Source organism: Neophocaena asiaeorientalis, unplaced genomic scaffold (genome assembly GCF_003031525.2).
Source record: "Neophocaena asiaeorientalis asiaeorientalis breed wild unplaced genomic scaffold, Neophocaena_asiaeorientalis_V1.1 scaffold123, whole genome shotgun sequence".
NCBI classification, from domain to species: Eukaryota; Metazoa; Chordata; class Mammalia; order Artiodactyla; family Phocoenidae; genus Neophocaena; species Neophocaena asiaeorientalis.
The window spans coordinates 14831756-14851831 of NW_020173666.1; the positions used below are offsets into that span (position 1 = coordinate 14831756).

The 20076-nt window shown below is 38.0% G+C and overlaps 1 protein-coding gene across 1 annotated transcript in view; it reads right to left on the reverse strand.

Annotated features, from left to right (window-relative positions):
* Positions 1-20076, reverse strand: part of PRKN (parkin RBR E3 ubiquitin protein ligase) — a 1231166-nt gene that overhangs the window by 599933 nt on the left and 611157 nt on the right. Inside the window, exon 5 of the mRNA XM_024747998.1 lies at positions 4146-4229. Coding sequence (XP_024603766.1) covers positions 4146-4229 — 84 coding nt within the window. The remainder of the gene's footprint in view (positions 1-4145; positions 4230-20076) is intronic.

The window sequence follows — 20076 nt, forward strand, 5'->3', positions numbered from 1 at the left end:
AGAAGAACCCCAAACGTGTCGGGAGTGTGAGGGGTCCTCAGAATTACACACCAGAGGAAAGCCTTCAAGTTCACTAACACAGCTCGGCAGCCAGCTGAGGAGTGCACAGGGGTGAGGAACTCTGGCTGAGAGGCCATCACAGAGCTGCCTGATCTTATGGCTCTTCAGGATGAGCTTGAGGTTTGAATTTTTATGTGAAATCTCCTAATTGTATAAAATGTTGGCATTGTTATTTTATAGCTTTACTGGGGTATCAGTAACATCAAATAAACTGCATGTGGATAAATAGCCTACATTTTGACATACATATACATCCATGAAGCCAACACCACAATTAAGATACTGAACAATTTCTCATCCCCAAAGACTCCTCGGGCCCTTTTTAGTCCCATCCTCATGCTCTACTTGCCTCTACCCAGTCCCTAGGCAACTACCGATCTATTTTCTATCACTGTAGATTGTTTGTGTTTTCTAGAATTTCACATAACTGGAATCACGCAGCATCTCCTTTTTTTGTTTGGCTTCTCTCACTAGCATAATTATTTTGCGGACCATCCGGGTTGTAGCGTGTGTCAACAGTGACTTCCTTTTTATCACTGAGCAGTAAACCACTGCATGGCTCTTCCAGTTTGTCTACACACTCACCTGTTGTTGGACATGTGGGTTATTTCCAGTGTGCACTGTTACAGACAAAGCTGCTATGAACGTTCACGTACCAAAAACAAGTTTAATTTCAGTCACTGTCTTTCCTTTCTGGTGAAAAGTACAAAGATCCTAGAATGCTTTAACTTTATGTTCGATGCTTATATGCAATATTGTCCAGAAACTTTATTTATCTTTACATATATTTCCATTAATCAAATATTATCATACTGATTGTTACATTTTGTTTAGGTTTCTCTACATTGTTTCCAATCATTCCTTCTCGCATTTCAGGCTTTCCTTCTGGGATCATTTTCTTTCTTTCTGAAATAATTTAACTTAAAAATATTTGAAAGGTTTAGATGGAAGTTAATTCCCTGAGTTTCTGTTTACCTGAAAATATCTTTTTGGTTGTTGATCTTGTCCTTTAAAAGTTTTTCTTAAATACAATTTCAGTTTAGCATTTATTTCCTTTCAACATTTTGAAGATATTGTTCCTGTGTCGTCTGCCTTCTGATGTTGCTGTTGGTTTAATAACTATCGATTGTTTCTCCTGTGTAGTAACCAGTCTTCTTCATTCTGCTGCTTTTAGAATCTTTCTGTTCTGCAATTTCAGTGATCGATTTAGGTGGGGCTTTCATTTTATTCCTACTCCTTGGGATTCTTGAGTCTTAAAAATTGTGGAAAGCTCTGCTTCATTATCTTTTAAAATATTACCTTTCCACTATTCTCTCTATTATTTTCTTCTGGAAATCTAATTTTACCCACCATATTGTTTAACTTCTCTTTTATATTTTAAATCTGTTATATTTTCTGCCTGCATTTTGAGTAATTTTATCAGGGCAAGTTTCAGATCTAAGTTAGAATTGCTCTTTCACCTACTTACCTGCTGTTTAGCCCATCTAGTCAATTTCGTGTCAATTATTATAGTTTTTAATTCTAGAATTTCTCATGTTACTGTGTGCATGTATGTACACGTGGGCATGCATGTTTGTGTGTGTGTATTTAATCTTTTAATCTGACTGGATATTTCTGATAGTCTTTTGTTTTTTAATCATATGTGCGCTTTCATTTTTTTTTTTTTTTTTCTTTCCTTGCGGTATGCGGGCCTCTCACTATTGTGGCCTTTCCCGTTTCGGAGAACAGGCTCCGGACACACAGGCTCAGCGACCATGGCTCACGGGCCCAGCCGCTCCGCGGCACGTGGGATCCTCCCAGACGGGGGCACGAACCCGCGTCCCCTGCATCGGCAGACGGACTCTCAACCACTGTGCCACCAGGGAAGCCCCGCGCTTTCATTTTTTAAACACATTAAGCATACTTATAGTCTTTCCCAGGCAACTTTAATCTCTGTGTTCTTTCCAGGTTTGAACTCTGCTTGCTCTCATTCATGATGGCATGCTTCCATCTGTGATTTTTCTGATTGTTAGGTCATGCTCTGTGAAACTTTATCTGAGGGAATTATTTTAGGACTCATTTGAGAGCACAGGTCTCCTTGGGAGGATGTGGGTTAGTCTCAGCCCAGTTCCTGGCACTGCCAACTCATGGCCACCCTAAACAACATTCTAGACTCAGGACTTTATATAAGTGTACACAGAAAGAGTAAAATTTAGCCCCAAACTCAGGTAAATATGGGTCTGTGCTTACAAATTCTTAGGAGTAACATTTCTACCTAGAGTGAAAACAAAATAGGCAACTACCCCCAGCAGCTTCCTCACTCCACTTGATCCCAGGAGGAAATCATGTTTTCCAGGAGGTTCTTCATGTAGAATTCTATGGTTTCACTTTCCACCTTGACGAGGCCCTAAACTCACCAGCAGTCTCCAGCGTTTGCCTGGTCTGAGGCTGTAGCCCCCGGTGGTGAGTGGCTTTAGCTTACACAGTTTCCTTTCTGGAGTCTAGCCTTCTCTTACTTTTGGGCATATGACCTTCTCCTTACTATGTCGTCAGCTCAGCTGTTCTTTAAAAATATGTGTTTGGAATTCAATTCACTACTTTTATATAGTGTGCACTGCAAGGATTTTTTTAGGGTGTCAGTTCACCATGCTGTCCGAAATAAAGCTTCAGTATAAACTGATTTAGACGAAGCTCTGTATACTGATAGATAGGCGAGGAGAATATTCAACAAGCAAAGGTCGTGATTCCCAGCCCTAGCAACACAGTAGCCCTGTGACCAATTTGAAGCTAAATCCTTAAAGATACAAGATTGTCTATCCTGCTGTGCTGGATCCTCCCAATTAATATGAAGGTACACAGAGGCAGTCAGACTGTCAATGACTGAAGTAGATTTTCAAAGGAGCTCACATTGCTGTAAAGATGATATGGAGATCATAATGTGCCATGCACCAGAGGATTTAAATTATTATTAAATGTAATTATATCTACATGGCATGTATACCATAATATATGCGTACTACATCCACATATGTACACGCAAATACAATTATACTTAAGAAATCTGTCCTACAAAGTATGTATACTTTAATTTCATCCCAATAGCAAACTTGCAAGACTGTATTGTGCCTCGATATCGGCGAGTGACGCACAAGTCATTATTTTTCTTCAGGATTTGCATTAATAAAGAGCTGTTCAGTGTCCCTAGTCCCATTTGATGGAGAGTGATCATCATCGCTGCTCACTGCTGTCTCTGTAGCCTTGCAATCATCCAGCAGATTGGAGAGAGAAGACACATCTAATGATCCTAGCTCAAACACTCTGCCTGTTGCTGTTGACAGCCTTTGTTCCTTAGAGAAGATATGAACTGTCAGCTGGCTGTGACAGTTTGTGAACTAACTTGACATTTGTGTTGGCGCCGTAAGAGTATTTACAGCTCAGAAAATATATATAATCAGATTATGATGGACCCAAGGATTTTCAAAGTAAAAAGTATAATACACAAGTTATAAACATGACCATAATGATAAAATTATTTAAAAAATAACTTCAGTGCTTAGGCTCTCGTTCCAGAAATACCTTCTCTATATGAAACACATGGTGTATGTTTGCAAAGACAAAATGGATTGCAGAGAACAGAGGATGGGGATTCCATTTACAGCTGGTCATTCATTCTAAATTTTCTAACAGCCCACTATGCCAGAAAACTGCTAAGAAAGGTAGAAAGAGCAATTTTGAATGATATGGAACGTAAATGTAAAATATCACAGCATTAGGAAAAAGATGAACATTATAGCTTTGTTGTTTTCTTTTGTCAGACTCTGAACAGGATCTTCTTTATATTCCATGAACATCACCTTGTGAGGAATTTAAATTGTCATGTTTCAACATAATCACCCAAAGTGGTTAAGTCTCTAGGAAAGTGACACTGGAAGGCAATGATACAGGCAGAATTTTTCGAGAATATTATGAACACTTTTGAATCTTATAACACTTTTTGTAAATATAAAAGTGGATGGGAAGAATCAATTAGTGTTTTGTCTCTAATCTCATTTCCTAGTAAACACTGGAGATGCCATAATGAAAGAACAGATTTGACCAGTACTTACTGCTCTAGTCCCAGGGCAGTTTGGAGACTGGCATTCACCACTCATCTGGTTTGGGATTAAGACATCTTCCCAGCAAGAAGGACCCTTTGAGAAAAAAACAGCATATACTTGGTGCACAAATTGTAATTCAAATGTATTCCCTAATACATTTTCTAAAATCTATTTATGCTATAAAACGATAATGAAATATGTAATCAAAAGATTTTCAAAGTAAGATACATAGACCCTGGGGGTTCTCAGGACCCTTTTGGGGGATCTGGTAAGTCAAAACCATTTTCATCAATGTACTAAGATGATATTTGGCATATTGCTCCAAACATGTATCACATGTACATGTAGTAGTTTCCCCACTGCAGTTATATTTAATTGTTTAAAAATTTAAATAATTTTCTTAAGTTCATTGCAATTTCAGTTGATAACTTTTAAATGAAAACACACATGCAAGTCTCACTCAAAAGGACTATCTGGGGGCAGCAGTGCAGCACGGGGAGGCACACCTGGAGGACCGCTGGGCATAGTCGGCAGGCTGAGCAGAGGCACCTGTATCTCCTCTCGCTCCTGAGGCCCCGTGAGAATTACAGTTAATAACTAGCAACATGTAAAGCCATAATACTAAGAAAAACAGAAGGCAGAAATTTGGTTGAGAAGAGAGTTCCACACTTTTCTGGAAATCTGCAATAGGCTGCAGCAGAGGAGGGGGCCTCTGTGCCGTGCAGGCCCACAAGGAGCCCAAAGGCTCGAGAAAAAGGAGGCGGGAGAGAAAGCAGAGTGAGACCTGGAGCAGCAAACAGGGAGAAAGTTACAATTTAATAAGCAGAAGATCCTAAAAATCTTCTAGATAGAAAGGTCAGATCCCCAGCTTAGAAACATAGAATGCAATGAAACTTTCTGTGCATATCACAGATATGAATCTTTCATGCGTTAATTTTTCAGGGCCCAAAAAGCAACAAAAACATTTATGTAACAATTCCTATAATTGTCACATAAGTACTACTTTAACTGACAAACCCTTGTGTTGTACAAGGAAATTACAGAAAATTCATTCACAATTTTCTTCTTGATCTCAGACCATAACGAAACATACAGGTAATAAAACTGAATAGAACTCCGTTGGATATGAGAATTCAACATAAAAAAATATATGTGCTGGTTTATCCATACTACTCAAACTATTAGTATTGAATGCTATTGCTATAACCATCCTGAAAATAGAAACAAATTTCCCGGTTAATTTCTGCCATTAGAAAGCAGTTTTAACTTTGCTCCTTTCTAGTTTTAGAAAATATAAAATGTTAATTGGTTATTCATTGCATACATTGTTTTAATAGTTGCATGGGTAAAGCATTTATAATTAACGGGCTTTATATAGGAGTAAGAAAGGTGTCAAGACCACAAGATTAACAAGGACTGCAAATCACATGGCAGCACAAGGGAGCTATGAATTAGAATGCATCAAAGAAAGAATACAAAAAAAAATGTATTTCATCTCTCAAAGGTATAGAATTGGAGAAAGACATCAGAAAAAAAAATGTCAGAACAGTGTGAAATACATGTCTTAATAAAGAATCGTGTGGCTGCTTTTTAGAAAACTTTCTCCTTTTTGTCCAGTAGTAGTTACAACCAAGAAAAATACATCAATTATTTGAGCCTCTATTCAGGAGTCAGCAAACAATGGCCTTGTTGGCCGAATCCAGCCTAGGGTTTGCCTTTGTACGGCCACAACCTAAGAATGGTTCTACATTTTTAAATGGTTGAGAAGCATAAAAAGAAGAGCCTTTTGTGGCACACGAAAAGTAAATGATATTCACATTTCCATGTCCACAATGAAATTTATTGGACACGGCCATGGTTGTTCATTTATGTATTGTCTATGCTGCTTCTGCACAGCAAGGGCAAAATTGAGCTGTGGCTCAATAAGCCTAAAATATTTACTATCTGGCCCTTTATGGGAAAAGCTTGCCAATCCTTGACAGTAAATAAAATTTTCCACGTTCATATGGAAAATACTCAAAAATATTGTAGCAGCATTTTGGCTACCATATAATCTCATTCATTTGTACAAGCAGCTGCATTCTGGGTCTCAAGTGAGAAATTACTTCAGTTAAAACCTTAGTACTGTTGACCTGTGAAATCTGAGAAGGCACTGATAGGATCCAGTGATTCAAGTGGTTTGAATCAGTAAGAGAGTGGAAAATTACAACATTTGGGGGCTTGTCTTGATTAATGCTACCAGCAGCTGAAGATCATGAAGCAGAATACTATTTAAATACATTTACATGATGCATGTAAATCAGAAGTTCAGAAAAATGACTCAGTGGCATAATAAACAGTGGTAAAAATCTATAAAATATGAGTCTTAAAATAATATTTTTTCTTAAGAATTCCAGAACAAATCCACAAGTCATTTTGGCTATGTCTTGTCACGTCCAATCAAGTGGAAAATTGAAGTACTTAACTAATTCTTATCCGAATATCACTCCGACAAGCTTCAGAAAGGCAGTTTAAGCAAAGGTGTGGTTTTTTCCTGAATTATCTAAATCAATTCTATAATCTGTTCTTCATAGGTGGGCATATACACTGCTCCCTAAACAAATTATGCGTTATGTTTTACAAAATGTTTCTACAAAGTATTGGCATTTACAGGTTTTGAAAAGGGTAATTTTAATAGTATTTTTACTACACTTTTACCAATTATCTCAGGTTATCATCAACTGTGTTGCATTTAAAATAGCCTCTTGGGGCTTTCCTGGTGGCACAGTGGTTGAGGGTCCGCCTGCCTATGCAGGGGACACGGGTTCATGCCCCGGTCCGGGAGGATCCCACGTGCTGCAGAGCAGCTGGGCCCGTGGGCCATGGCCGCTGGGCCTGCGCGTCCGGAGCCTGTGCTCTGCAGCGGGAGAGGCCACAGCAGTGAGAGGCCCGTGTACCGCAAAAAAAAAAAATAGCCTCTTGAATGATTCCACAAACATCTAAGTCGAATAATTAAATTTAAGGGACTAAAATTATTTTGAAAATTATACTACTGACATAATACAAGGACAGCAAAACTGTCTTTAAGACAGCTACACTCAGAGGCTTCCATCCACCCTCCTAACTTTTCCTCTCTGCAATAAAATGATACAGAGAAGGAGAGGCAAAGTTCACCAACCTGTTGAATCCCAATTCCACCAATTATTAGCTATATGCTCTTGAGCAAGTTTCATGCTGCCTTTCTAAACTTAGGGTTCCTCATCTGAAAAGTGAGGGGTTAAATAGCTCCTTCACAGGGATTTCATGAAGATTAAGTGAAATAACACCTGTAAGACTGCACAGTGCCTGGTACATGTTGACTTATTTAAAAATGGCAACTGTTGAAAGCAGGATTTCTTATTTCTCAAAATAGAACTCCCCAAGTACGATTATGTTTAATTTTGTAGATAGATAAGCAATAAGATGCCAATGTCAAGGGACCAGACTTCACCCAGTGGGTTTTTCATTTCTTCCTTTTTCTCAGTTTCCAGATTACCCAACCATTCCCCAGGGGTCATTCACTTTCCAGGGCATGCTGCTTATAACTCTCTCAAAGCATGACTGACATTTCCATCAGTCATATAGTAACCTTGTTCTGCATCTTCCTCCATTTGATTTTAAGATCTGTGCTTCTAATAAAGCTAAGCAAGGTGCTGTGATTATAGCAGAGGCTCAATAATGCAATCATTTAATAGTAAGCAGGGAAAATAATAGGGAAAAGTCCTTTGAATCAATACATATCTACCAACCAAACAATACATATCTACTAAACAGCTCTTAAACTTTGTATTCTTAGAGTTTACAAAAGAGAGAAGAATCCTTTTTCTTATAGGTTTTATGGACTAGCCACAAAGACTGAGGTTGTAAATTAACCGAGCACACCCATTCAAATGAATAAAATTAAAAAGAAATATTCATACCAAATATCGGTCAGATAGAAAACAAATGAATACACATATACTGCTGGTGCAAATATAAAATGACACAGTCTGGAAACCTATTAGGCATTTAAAAAAAAATTAAACATTCAACTAACACATGGCTTGGCCATTCCACTCCTAGATAATTGACTAAGAAAAATGAAAACGAGTCCACAAAAAGAATTGTATACAAATGCTCCCAACAGTTTTATTCATAATAGCCACCAACTGGAGACCACCCAAAATATGAATGGATAAACAAAATGTGGTATATCCATCCAATGGAATACTACTCAGTAATCAACAGTATTATGTTACTTATCAATGCAACACCGTGGATGATTCTCAAAATTATGTGAGGGAAGGAAGCCAAATATGAAACAGAATATATGCATGATTCTGATTATATAAAATGCAAACAAATCTATAGTGGCAAAAACAGATCACTGGTAGCTTTCGGGTGGGGGCAGAGGGTGGAATGGGCTACATAAGAGCACGAAGAATCTTTTGGAGGTGTTATGGGCTGAGTTGTGTCCTCTAAAACTGCATATGTTAAAGTCTTAACCCTCTTCAGAATATGACTGTTTTGGAGATAGGGTTTTTGAAGAGGTAATTAAGTTAAAATGAGGTCATTATGGTGGACCCTAATTCAATGTGACTGGTGTCCTTAAGAGATGTCCTTAACAGATGGGATTGGGACATAGACATGCACAGAGAAAAGATCACGTGAAGGCACTGAAGAAGACAACCATCTATAAGCCAAGGCAAGAGGTCTCAATAGACACCAACCTTGCTGACAATTTAGTCTCAGATTTCTAGCCTCCAGAATTGTGAGTGAATAAAATTCTGTCGCTTAAACAACCCAGTTGGTGGTACTTTATTATGGCACCTCTAGCAAACTAATATAGGGATTATGGAAGTGTTCTCTAACTTGATTGTGATGGTGGTTTTGTGGGATTATATACTTGTCAGAACTCTTCAAATTGTACCCTTTAAATGGAGGCAGTCTATTTTACACAAACTATTTCTCAGTAAAGTGTATTGGGAAAAAACGAACTGAGAAGTTGCCAAGGAAATTCTCTGAGGGAAGGAGAATCTGTATCAAATGGTGCTTGAACAACTGAATTTCGATATCTAAATCCCTTCCTCACGCCATACAGTTTCTAGAAGAAAACAAATGAGAACATCTTTACAACCTTGAAACAGACAGAATTTTTTTTTAAGGACACACAAAGCTCTAACCATAAATGAAGAAATTTATAAATTGAACTTCAATGAAAATTTTAGAAAATTTCCACTCATCAAAAGACACTATTCAACATGAATATGCAAGCCACAGACTAGAGAAAATATTTATAATATGTATATTTGTGAAATAATTCATCTTTAGACTATATAAAGAACTATATATAGCACCATACAGACAAGCACCCCAATTCAAAATAAGCAAAAGACTTTATAAAAGGAGACATAAACATGGCCAATAATCATATAAAAAGATAGTTAATGTCATTAATAATCAGGTAAATGCAAATTAAAATAACAAGATACAATTTTACTTGGTTTCGCATCTTAGGCAGTATGATGGCTAAAATTTTAAAAAAGGCTCATGATACTAAACTTTGGCAAAACAACTAATCTATGGTGATAGAAATCAGAAGCTGATTGTCTTGACTGGAGGTATGGACTGGAAGGAGGCATGAGGACATGTTTTGGAAATGTTCTGTATTTTGACTGGGGTAGTAGTCACACGGGTGTGCGTAACTGTCAAAGCTCATAGGACTGAACCCTTAGGTTCCGTAATTTAAAACAGGGAACTGAATCTTATTCCACTCCTCATTCAATAATTACTTACTGAGGCCCTGGCTCTCAGTAGTTCTGCAACTTTGGAAGTTCTCTTAACCACTCAGGGAACAGCTAGCCCAGGACAAATGGAGTAATACCAGAACGGGTATTGCAAGGATTAAATATAAAAGTTAGGTCGATGCCAGGCACACAGTAGGTTCTCAACAAATGTTAACCATTTCTATATTTACCATTCAGCACCCAGACGTGATAAAGTGGGGGGGACAATTAGGGACCACAGCCAATATGGTTTAAAAAACAATCCATGTAATGAAACTATTAAAAAAAAATTTTTTTTAAAAAGCATCTTTACCTCTTCAGTAATTTCCCCTTATAACCTTCAGATGCAATAGTCTGTAACTTTTATTATAGGATAATCCAAACCACTGTCAATCAAAACAAAAGAATAACCAGTTCTGTGGCTTTGAACTGGTTCCTAACATTCACCATCGAGTTACAGAATTCTTAAAGTGAAGAACCATGTCCTACTTACATCTATGTGCTTTGATGTGGGTAGCAAAATGCTGTATGTAAACATGGTGAATACTCAGAAATACATTAATTGAATCAGGCTTTACCTTTCTCATCTGTAAAGCTAGAAAACTGAAAGATCTGTGGTTTTCAAAGTTGTGTTTTATTTTAAAGCAGAACTTTCCTCCAATGAATTGTGTATAGAATCCAAAGTATAAAAGAAATAAAGCAGGCTTATTCTGCTTGGAGAAGAAGGATGGGTCCTCAAAGCTCTTCTCACTGCTTTTTGCTGCCTGCTGGAGGCCTCCTACCATTCCTTGCCACGTGGGTTTCCTATACGTGGTTGCTTACTTCACAAGCCAGCAGAATATCTGCTTAGGTCCCTAAGATGCAGTCTTCTAAGATGTAATAAAGGGGAGTCTTATATAACATGATCAGGGAAGTGGTAGATATCTCATCACTTTTGCCATATTCTCTTCGTTAGAAGGAATTCACCAGAACCACCTACATTCAAGAGGAAGGGATTTCACAAAAGCATGGACACCAGGAGGTGGGAGATCACTGGGGGTCACCTTCATGTCTGTCCCTGACACACATTTTTTTTTTTTTTTGCGGTACACGGCCCTCTCACTGCTGTGGCCTCTTCCGTTGCAGACCACAGGCTCCGGACATGCAGGCTCAGCGGCCGTGGCTCACGGGCCCAGCCGCTCCGCGGCATGTGGGATCCTCCAGGACTGGGGCACGAACCCGTGTCCCCTGCATCAGCAGGCAGACTCTCAACCACTGTGCCACCAGGGAAGCCCGATTAACCCTTCTTTTGAAACTATTTTATATAGGACAGAAGGAAGCAGAAGAGGGAAGAAATGATTAGGTGAATTCCAGTTAACCAGCAGGAAAATAATGATCACGATAAAAGTAACAGCACTGCCATCTTCTTGCATTAGTAAAGAACTGGGTTATTTACGTAGCACTTTCACATGCACAAACCAACCTTGATTCCCAGTGAAAATCTGTTAATGCTATCTATACTCTATAGAGCTTTGAAACCTAAGGTGATTATCTGTTCATGTGTTGGGGTGACCACAGAACTGTTTCCTAAGGATCCTGGCCCCCTACACAAGTACTTAACTCTCATATTTAGCATGCCTTAAGAGTACTGCATTTTTGTGAAAGAGTATCCATTTTTTACAAAGTTTGTTAATCACAAAAATATGGATCTTTCCTTATTTTGTAACATGAAATATCTGAAGTCGTTGCTCCTGTTGGAAAATCTTGCCCACATTTTAATAAAAGCTTGATCACTAGGCTGGGTAGGGCTTGGTGAGCCAGTTCCATTCTGCTCCATACGTGGTCATTTGGATGGCTCAACTAGGGACCAAAGCGTTCACCTCCAAAATGGCTCAGTTGCATGGCTGACAAGCAGTGCTGGGCTCCTGCCCTCGGTTCTTCTCAATCAGAGTCTTTCCAGGGGTTGCTTGCACCTGTACGTGTTTCCCGAGAGCAGTAGCAATGTCATCTCGACCATATTCTTTCGGTCAAGGACTCACAGAGCCCTCTTCACTGGAAGATACTATTGTGCAACGCTTTGTCAAATGTTAGGTTGGCATTTCACTGACTGAGATTCTAACCTGCAGTTTCTTATCACTACCAGTAAAGAACTGTCCCGTGCTGTTTCGCTTGGTCTTCTTTCGCTTTACCTTCAGCTTTTTGCCCTGGTTTCTGACTATATAGGCCTACTTAGATTTCCTTTCCTTTTTTTAATTTTTTGCCATGCCGCGCAGCATGAGGGATCTTAGTTCCCCAACCAGGGATCGAAGCCGTGCCCCCTGCCGTGGAAGAGCGTAGTCTTAACCACCATTCCACTGGGGAAGTCCCTAGATTGCCTTGCATTTTAATTAAAAATACCTAGTGATATATTTTCTAATAAAAGCCTTTAAATATTATGAAGCAGTAATGTGTCACATTGGATATGGTTTATGGAGACAAAAATAACAAACTAGCACTAATTTGGCATATTCTCTGATAGTCCATTAGGCCCCCTCTTGTGCTTTCATCAGGGCATAAGCAGAAGCAGAAAGTATCTGCACCCACATGTAAACTTATTAATGGCTTCCAATTATTTAATATAATTTCTCTGATCGCAGAAAAGCACTATTCAGCTACTCGAGAATTTGAAACCACTACCATGTGCCATCCTCTATGCCTTGAAACACATTCATTTGATGCCAATTTTAAGTCACGGAGGTCATTAATTCACTCAACAAATTACGCATGCAGTATGTGACAGGTATTTTCCTAGACTGGAGATAAATCATTGAACAAGACTTTTCCAATTAGGAGGATAAAAGTGACTGAAGAACTAATAATTACACGGATTTTTTGAGGGTACACAGGAGGGACCCCTGACCAAGATTTTTGAAGGACTATTGTTTAGGATGAGATCTGAGGAATGATTAGGAATCAGACAGGAAAAGCGAAATTCCACAAGAGAAAGAATTCTGCGCAGGGAAAGCAGGACTAGGTACCAACTCCTAGACTGGTTTTGCGATATACATATACTCTCAACAAGACAGTGTCAATAATTAATAAATAGTTATTTACTTCTGTGTCTCCTAAATACCTTAATCTACACTACTATTACTTGATATTAAGATTCCATTAAAATACACATTTAAATGTAATAGTATGCCAAGCACTGATTTCAAAGCAATGGGTATGCCAACATGATAAACAGTATCTTTGTACTTTTGATTGAGATTGACTGGATTTCAAATCCAATAGACATTAGCAGACATGCAACAATAAGGAAGTTAATTAATCAGAACATCAGTTTCTTATGTGTAATGTGGAAACAACAATTGTACCTACATCATAGGATTGATGGTTAAATGAGATAAAGTACTTATTCACATAGTTAATATTCAATAAATATTAGCAGGTACTGCTCAATAACTCCAGTATGAGAAAAATGTGATCATGGAAAGAGCACCCCAATAGGCAAAGATTCAGAAGATCTGTGTTCTAAATGTAGTTTCACAAGAGTTTAGGCTAATCACTTTAAACATCTTTATGCCTCACTTTCTTATCTGTAAATTGTGAGTAATAAGAGCTCAGAGTCAAACAGGATAATGCAGGAGTTAATTAATGTGAAAATCCTTTATAATTATAACAGGGCATTCAGCTATTAGTAAGGGGACAACTGGGGCTATGTGTATTCGTAGACAATCTCAATACCTCACTTATGACTGCTCCAAACATAACTCCATTTCTGAGTTGAAGAGATGCTTCATACATAATGATGCAGCTGCTGCTGGGATCAGCAATTAACCAGAGCAAGTGTCTATGCTTGTATTGATTACCCAATGCTGCCGAATTAACTCAACAGCTGTTTAAAAAGAACATCTCAGCTGGTCTTGGAGATTTTCCCCAAGAACTGGGGTATCTCTATAGCTTACAAAACATAATTTGGCATGATTTAGTATAAAACAAATGTCCTTCCATTACTAAAATGTGTTTCATATCATAAAAGCAAGCATTTCATAATCTAATACTCAATAACATACTTTTTCCCTCCAAGGAAATTATTACAAGAAAGAAACATCACATCTCTAAAAATATCTACACCTTTGTAAGTGAAACAACTCTTGGTCCACTGCACTACAGCTCCGCTGAGTTTTGACAGAGTCAATCACTGTCATTATTTATTGAGAGTCCTTTCGTGTAGGGTGCCATTATGCTAAATGCAGTAAGTGTCAAACAATGTGGTTATTCCTTCACAATTTCCAGTTACCAAACTATTCCTAAACGACGAGATGCTTTCAATTATATTACTAAGTGTTGACAGCTTTGCTGTAGGCACATCACAGTGATAGTGGGATTTAAACAGCAGTGATTTTTTTGGTCCTATTTCATAGAACTGAAACAATAGAGACAAATAAAGACGTAAAGATACAGTGATTCACTTTTATGCACTCTTAACAGATTTAATTTAGGAGAAGCATATGATTATCTTCATCTGTTCAAACTCTCTTTACTAAGAATAATCTTGCTACTGCATGGAGAGAAATTTGCTGCAGCTCAGATTAGAGGCAGTTTCAGGCAGCATAAAACGCTTCTAACTGTTGAGATGGTAGCTCTCATTTCAATTCAAGGCATGTAAATCGATTGAAATAACAACATTTATTATCACGTAAAGCTTCCTAGTTATCTCAGCTGGCTTTACATCTTGATAATTATGACTGGAAATGGACTATGCTTATTAAATGTGATAAGAAGTTTATTAGATTTCTAGTGAATGCCCAGATACCATCATCATCATATAAACATTATTATTTAGTTCTCAAAAATAAAGCTTGGTGACTAACACATCACATTTTGGTGTGTAGTATGCTACTCTGAATCCCCAACTGATGCTGAACTCAATCAGCCACCTCTTTTCAAAAAAAGGAAAGGAAGAAATAATATAGGACATGTTTACATGATTAACAGATCACAATTTAATTAATTTTTTCAGTTGCTTCAATATAATGAACTGCCCATGAAGATGTAGCAATATGGGGTTACTGTCTTGGCCAGTCCACAAAAGTTATACATTTTGCACTAATGGAAGTATTGCATGCTTCGAGGACTTAAGTAGGCAAGTGGCATGATAAGAACTGGACAAAACTATGAAAAAAATCACTTCTTGAGGGTCCTAAAGGGCAATGAACTTGAATGGGCTTCCCTCAATTAAGCATTAGACACAATTGTAATGGGCAGGCTTCTAGCTGTGCTATAAATCTAACGGCACTACCATGTAATCCTATGACCAGGAATTTTCAGTGACGGCCAGCATATGGGCAGGGGACATTCCTGCCCTTTACTGACCTGGGGTTTTTGGAGTTGAAAAGAGTAAGAATTTCTTAATAAAAAATAAATTTTTAGAAAACCCCAGACCTCCCCCAAATGACTCTTGGCGAAAAGAAAAGTCAGATTGTCCTTGGACATGTATGTTGGCAAAGACCTTTTTTTTTTAGCAAGGCCCAGTTTCATATGAACTGAAAACATTTGCTCTAGTACATAAATTTTACTCTGGGCCTTTTTGTGTCAAGATACTTCTACCTTTTCCTTTCTTTCTCTCTCCCTTTCTTCTTCCTCCCTCTGCTATAATCCAGGTTCAATCACCTCTAAAAATAACTGTAGCTTATTTATGGACTAATGAGACAGGAGTGAAAAAGTCTTAATTCTAGATTAAAACAAACTAAATTCGTAGTTATCTGAACTTTCTCAGGACTAATTCAAACTGGCCGAACTTCACACCAAAAGTTTTGTGAAGTTTCCCACCTCTTTCTGTAAGAACTCTGCCTCCATTATTATTTTACAATTTCCTCCCCTTTGGCTCAATATTTAATAAAATCAACTTCTCTAAAAATCTTTTCTTTCTATGTCTATTTCTTTCATCAGGAAAAGTGTGAAAGATTGTTGCTGAAGGACAAATTAGATCTTAGTTATAAATCATTCTAATTCTTTTTTTTTTTTTTTTTTTTTTTTTTTGTGGTACGCGGGCCTCTCTCACTGTTGTGGCCTTTCCCATTGTGCAGCACAGGCTCAGCGGCCATGGCTCACGGGCCCAGCCGCTCCACGGCATGTTGGATCTTCCCAAACCAGGCCACGAACCCGTGTCCCCTGCATCGGCATGCAGACTCTCAACCACTGCGGCACCAGGGAAGCCCCAAATCATTCTAATTCTTAATTTTTTTTAAAACATCTTTATGGGAGTATAATTGCTTTACAATGGTGTGTTAGTTTCTGCTTTATAACAAAGTGAATCAGTTATACATATACATATGTTCCCATATCTCTTGACTCTTGTGTCTCCCTACCTCCCCTCCTCCCTATCCCCCCCCTCTAGGTGGTCACAAAGCACTGAGCTGATCTCCCTGTGCTATGCGGCTGCTTCCCACTAGCTATCTATTTTACGTTTGGTAGTGTATATATGTCCATGCCACTCTCTCACTTTGTCACAGCTTACCCTTCCCCCTCACCATATCCTCAAGTCCATTCTCTAGTAGGTCTGTCTTTATTCCCGTCTTACCCCTAGGTTCTTCATGACCACTTTCTTTTTTCTTTTAGTTTCCATATATATGTGTTAGCATACAGTATTTGTTTTTCTCTTTCTGATTTATTTCCCTTTGTATGACAGACTCTAGGTCCATGACCTCACTACAAATAACTCAATTTCGTTTCGTTTTATGGCTGAGTAATATTCCATTGTATATATGTGCCACATCTTCTTTATCCATTCATCTATTGATGGACACTTAGGTTGCTTCTATGTCCTGGTTATTGTAAATAGAGCTGCAACGAACATATTGGTACATGACTCTTTTTGAATTATGGTTTTCTCAGCGTATATGCCAAGTAGTGGGATTGCTGGGTCGTATGGTAGTTCTATTTGTAGTTTTTTAAGGAACCTCCATACTGTTCTCCATACTGGCTGTAACAATTTACATTCCCAACAACAGTCAAGAGGGTTCCCTTTTCTCCACACCCTCTCCAGCATTTATTGTTCGTAGATTTTTTGATGATGGCCATTCTGACCGGTGTGAGATGATATCTCATTGTAGTTTTGATTTGCATTTCTCTAATGACTAATCATGTTGAGCATTCTTTCATGTGTTTGTTGGCCGTCTGTATATCTTCTTTGCAGAAATGTCTATTTAGGTCTTCTGCCCATTTTTGGATTTTTTTTTGATATTAAGCGAAACAAGCTGCTTGTAAATTTTGGAGATTAATCCTTTGTCAGTTGCTTCATTTGCAAATATTTTCTCCCATTCTGATGGTTGTATTTTCGTCTTGTTTATGGTTTCTTTTGCTATGCAAAAGCTTTTAAGTTTCATTAGGTTCATTTGTTTATTTTTGGTTTTATTTCCATTTCTCTAGGAAGTGGGTCAAAAAGGATCTTGTTGTGATTTATGTCATAGAGTGTTCTGCATATGTTTTCCTCTAAGAGTTTGATAGTGTCTGGTCTTACATTTAGGTCTTTAATCCATTTTGAGTTCATTTTTGTGTATGGTGTTAGGGGGTGTGCTAACTTCATTCTTTTACATGTAGCTGCCCAGTTTTCCCAGAAACCCCTATTGAAGAAGCTGTCTTTTCTCCACTGTATATTCTTGCCTCCTTAATCAAAGATAAGGTGACCATATGTGCGTGGGTTTATCTCTGGGCTTTCTATCTTGTTCCATTGATCTATATTTCTGTTTTTGTGCTGGTACCATACTGTCTTGATTACTGCAGCTTGGTAGTATACTCTTAAGTCAGGGAACCTGATTCCTCCAGCTCCGTTTATCTTTCTCAAGATTGCTTTGGCTACTCGGGGTCTTTTGTGTTTCCATACAAATTGTGAAATTTTTTGTTCTAGTTCTGTGAAAAATGCCATTCATAATTTGATAGGGATTGCATTGAATCTGTAGATTGCTTTGGGTAGTATAGTCATTTTCACAATGTTGATTCTTCCAATCCAAGAATATGGTATATCTCTCCACCTATTTGTATTGTCCTTAATTTCCTTCATCAGTGTCTTATAATTTTCTGCATACAGGTCTTTTGTCTCCTTAGGTAGTTTTATTCCTAGAAATTTTCTTTTTTTGGGGGGGTACGCCAGCCTCTTGCTGTTGCAGCCTCTCCCACTGCAGAGCACAGGCTCCGGACGCGCAGGCTCAGCAGCCATGGCTCACGGGGCCAGCCGCTCTGCGGCATGTGGGATCCTTCTGGACCAGGGCACAAACCCGCGTCCCCTGCATCGGCAGGCGGACTTCAACCACTGTGCCACCAGGGAAGCCCCTATTCCTAGACATTTTATTCTTTCTTTTGCAATGGTAAATGGGAGTGTTTTCTTAATTTCACTTTCAGATTTTTCGTCATTAGGGTATAGGAATGCAAGAGATTTTTGTGCATTAATTTTGTATCCTGCTACTTTACCAAATCATTGATTAGCTCTAGTAGTTTTCTGGTAGCATCTTTAGGATTCTCTATGTATAGTATCATGTCATCTGCAAACACTGACAACTTTACTTCTTCTTTTCCAATTTGGATTCCTTTTATTTCTGTTTCTTCTCTAATTACTGTGGCTAAAACTTCCAAAACTATGTTGAATAATAGTGGTGAGAGTGGGCAACCTTGTCTTATTCCTGATTTTAGTGGAAATGCTTTCAGTTTTTCACCATTGAGGATGATGTTGGCTGTGGGTTTGTCATATATGACCCTTATTATGTTGAGGAAAGTTCTTCTATGCCTACTTTCTGGAGGGTTTTTATCATAAATGGGTGTTGAATTTTGTCAAAAGCTTTCTCTGCATCTATGGAGATGATCATATGGTTTTTCTCCTTCAGTTTCTTAATATAGTATTTCACATTGATTGATTTGTGTATATTGAAGAATCCTTGCATTTCTGGGATAAATCCCGCTTGATCATGGTGTATGATGCTTTTAATGTGCTGTTGGATTCTCTTTGCTAGCATTTGGTTGACGATTTTTGCATGTATGTTCATTAGTGATATTGGCCTGTAGTTTTCTTTCTTTGTGACATCTTTGTCTGGTTTTGGTATCAGGGTGATGGTGGCCTCGTAGAATGAGTTTGGGAGTGTTCCTCCCACTGCTATATTTTGGAAGAGTTTGAGAACGATAGCTGTTAACTCTTCTCTAAATGTTTGATAGAATTCACCTGTGAAGCCATCTGGTCCTGGGCTTCTGTTTGTTGGAAGATTTTTAATCACAGTTTCAATTTCAGTGCTTGTGTTTGGTCTGTTCATATTTTCCTATTTCTTCCTGGTTCAGTCTCGGAAGGTTGTGCATTTCTAAGAATTTGTCCATTTCTTCCAGGCTGTCTATTTTATTGGCATAGAGTTGCTTTTAGTAACCTCTCAGGATCCTTTGTATTTCTGCAGTGTCAGTTGCTACTTCTCCTTTTTCATTTCTAATTCTATTGATTTGAGTCTTCTCCCTTTTTTTCTTCATGAGTCTGGCTAATGGTTTATCAATTTTGTTTTACCTTCTCAAAGAACCAGGTCTTAGCTTTATTGATCTGTGCTATTATTTCCTTCATTACTTTTTCATTTATTTCTGATCTGATCATTATGATTTCTTTCCTTCTGCTAACTTCGGGCTTTTTTAGTTCTTCTTTCTCTAATTGCTTTAGGTGTAAGATTAGGTTGTTTATTTGAGACTTTTCTTTTTTCTTAAGGTCTGATTTTATTGCTATAAACTTCCCTCTTAGAACTGCTTTTGCTGCATCCCATAGGTTTTGGGTCGTTGTGTTTTCACTGTCATTTGTTTCTAGGTATTTTTTTGATTTCCTCTTTGATTTCTTCAGTGATTTCTTGGTTATTTAGTAGTGTATTGTTTAGCCTCTATGTGTTGGTATTTTTTACAGATTTTTTTCCTGTAATTGATATCTACTCTCATAGCGCTGTGGTCGGAAAAGATACTTGATATAATTTCAATTTTTAAAAATTTACCAGACTTGATTTGTGACCCAACATATGATATGATCTATCCTGGAGAATGTTCCATGAGCAATTGAGAAGAATGTGTAGTCTGTTGTTTTTGGATGGAGTGTCCTATAAATATCACTTAAGTCCAACTTGTTTAAGGTATCATTTTAAGCTTGTGTTTCCGTATTTATTTTCATTTCAGATGATCTGTCCATT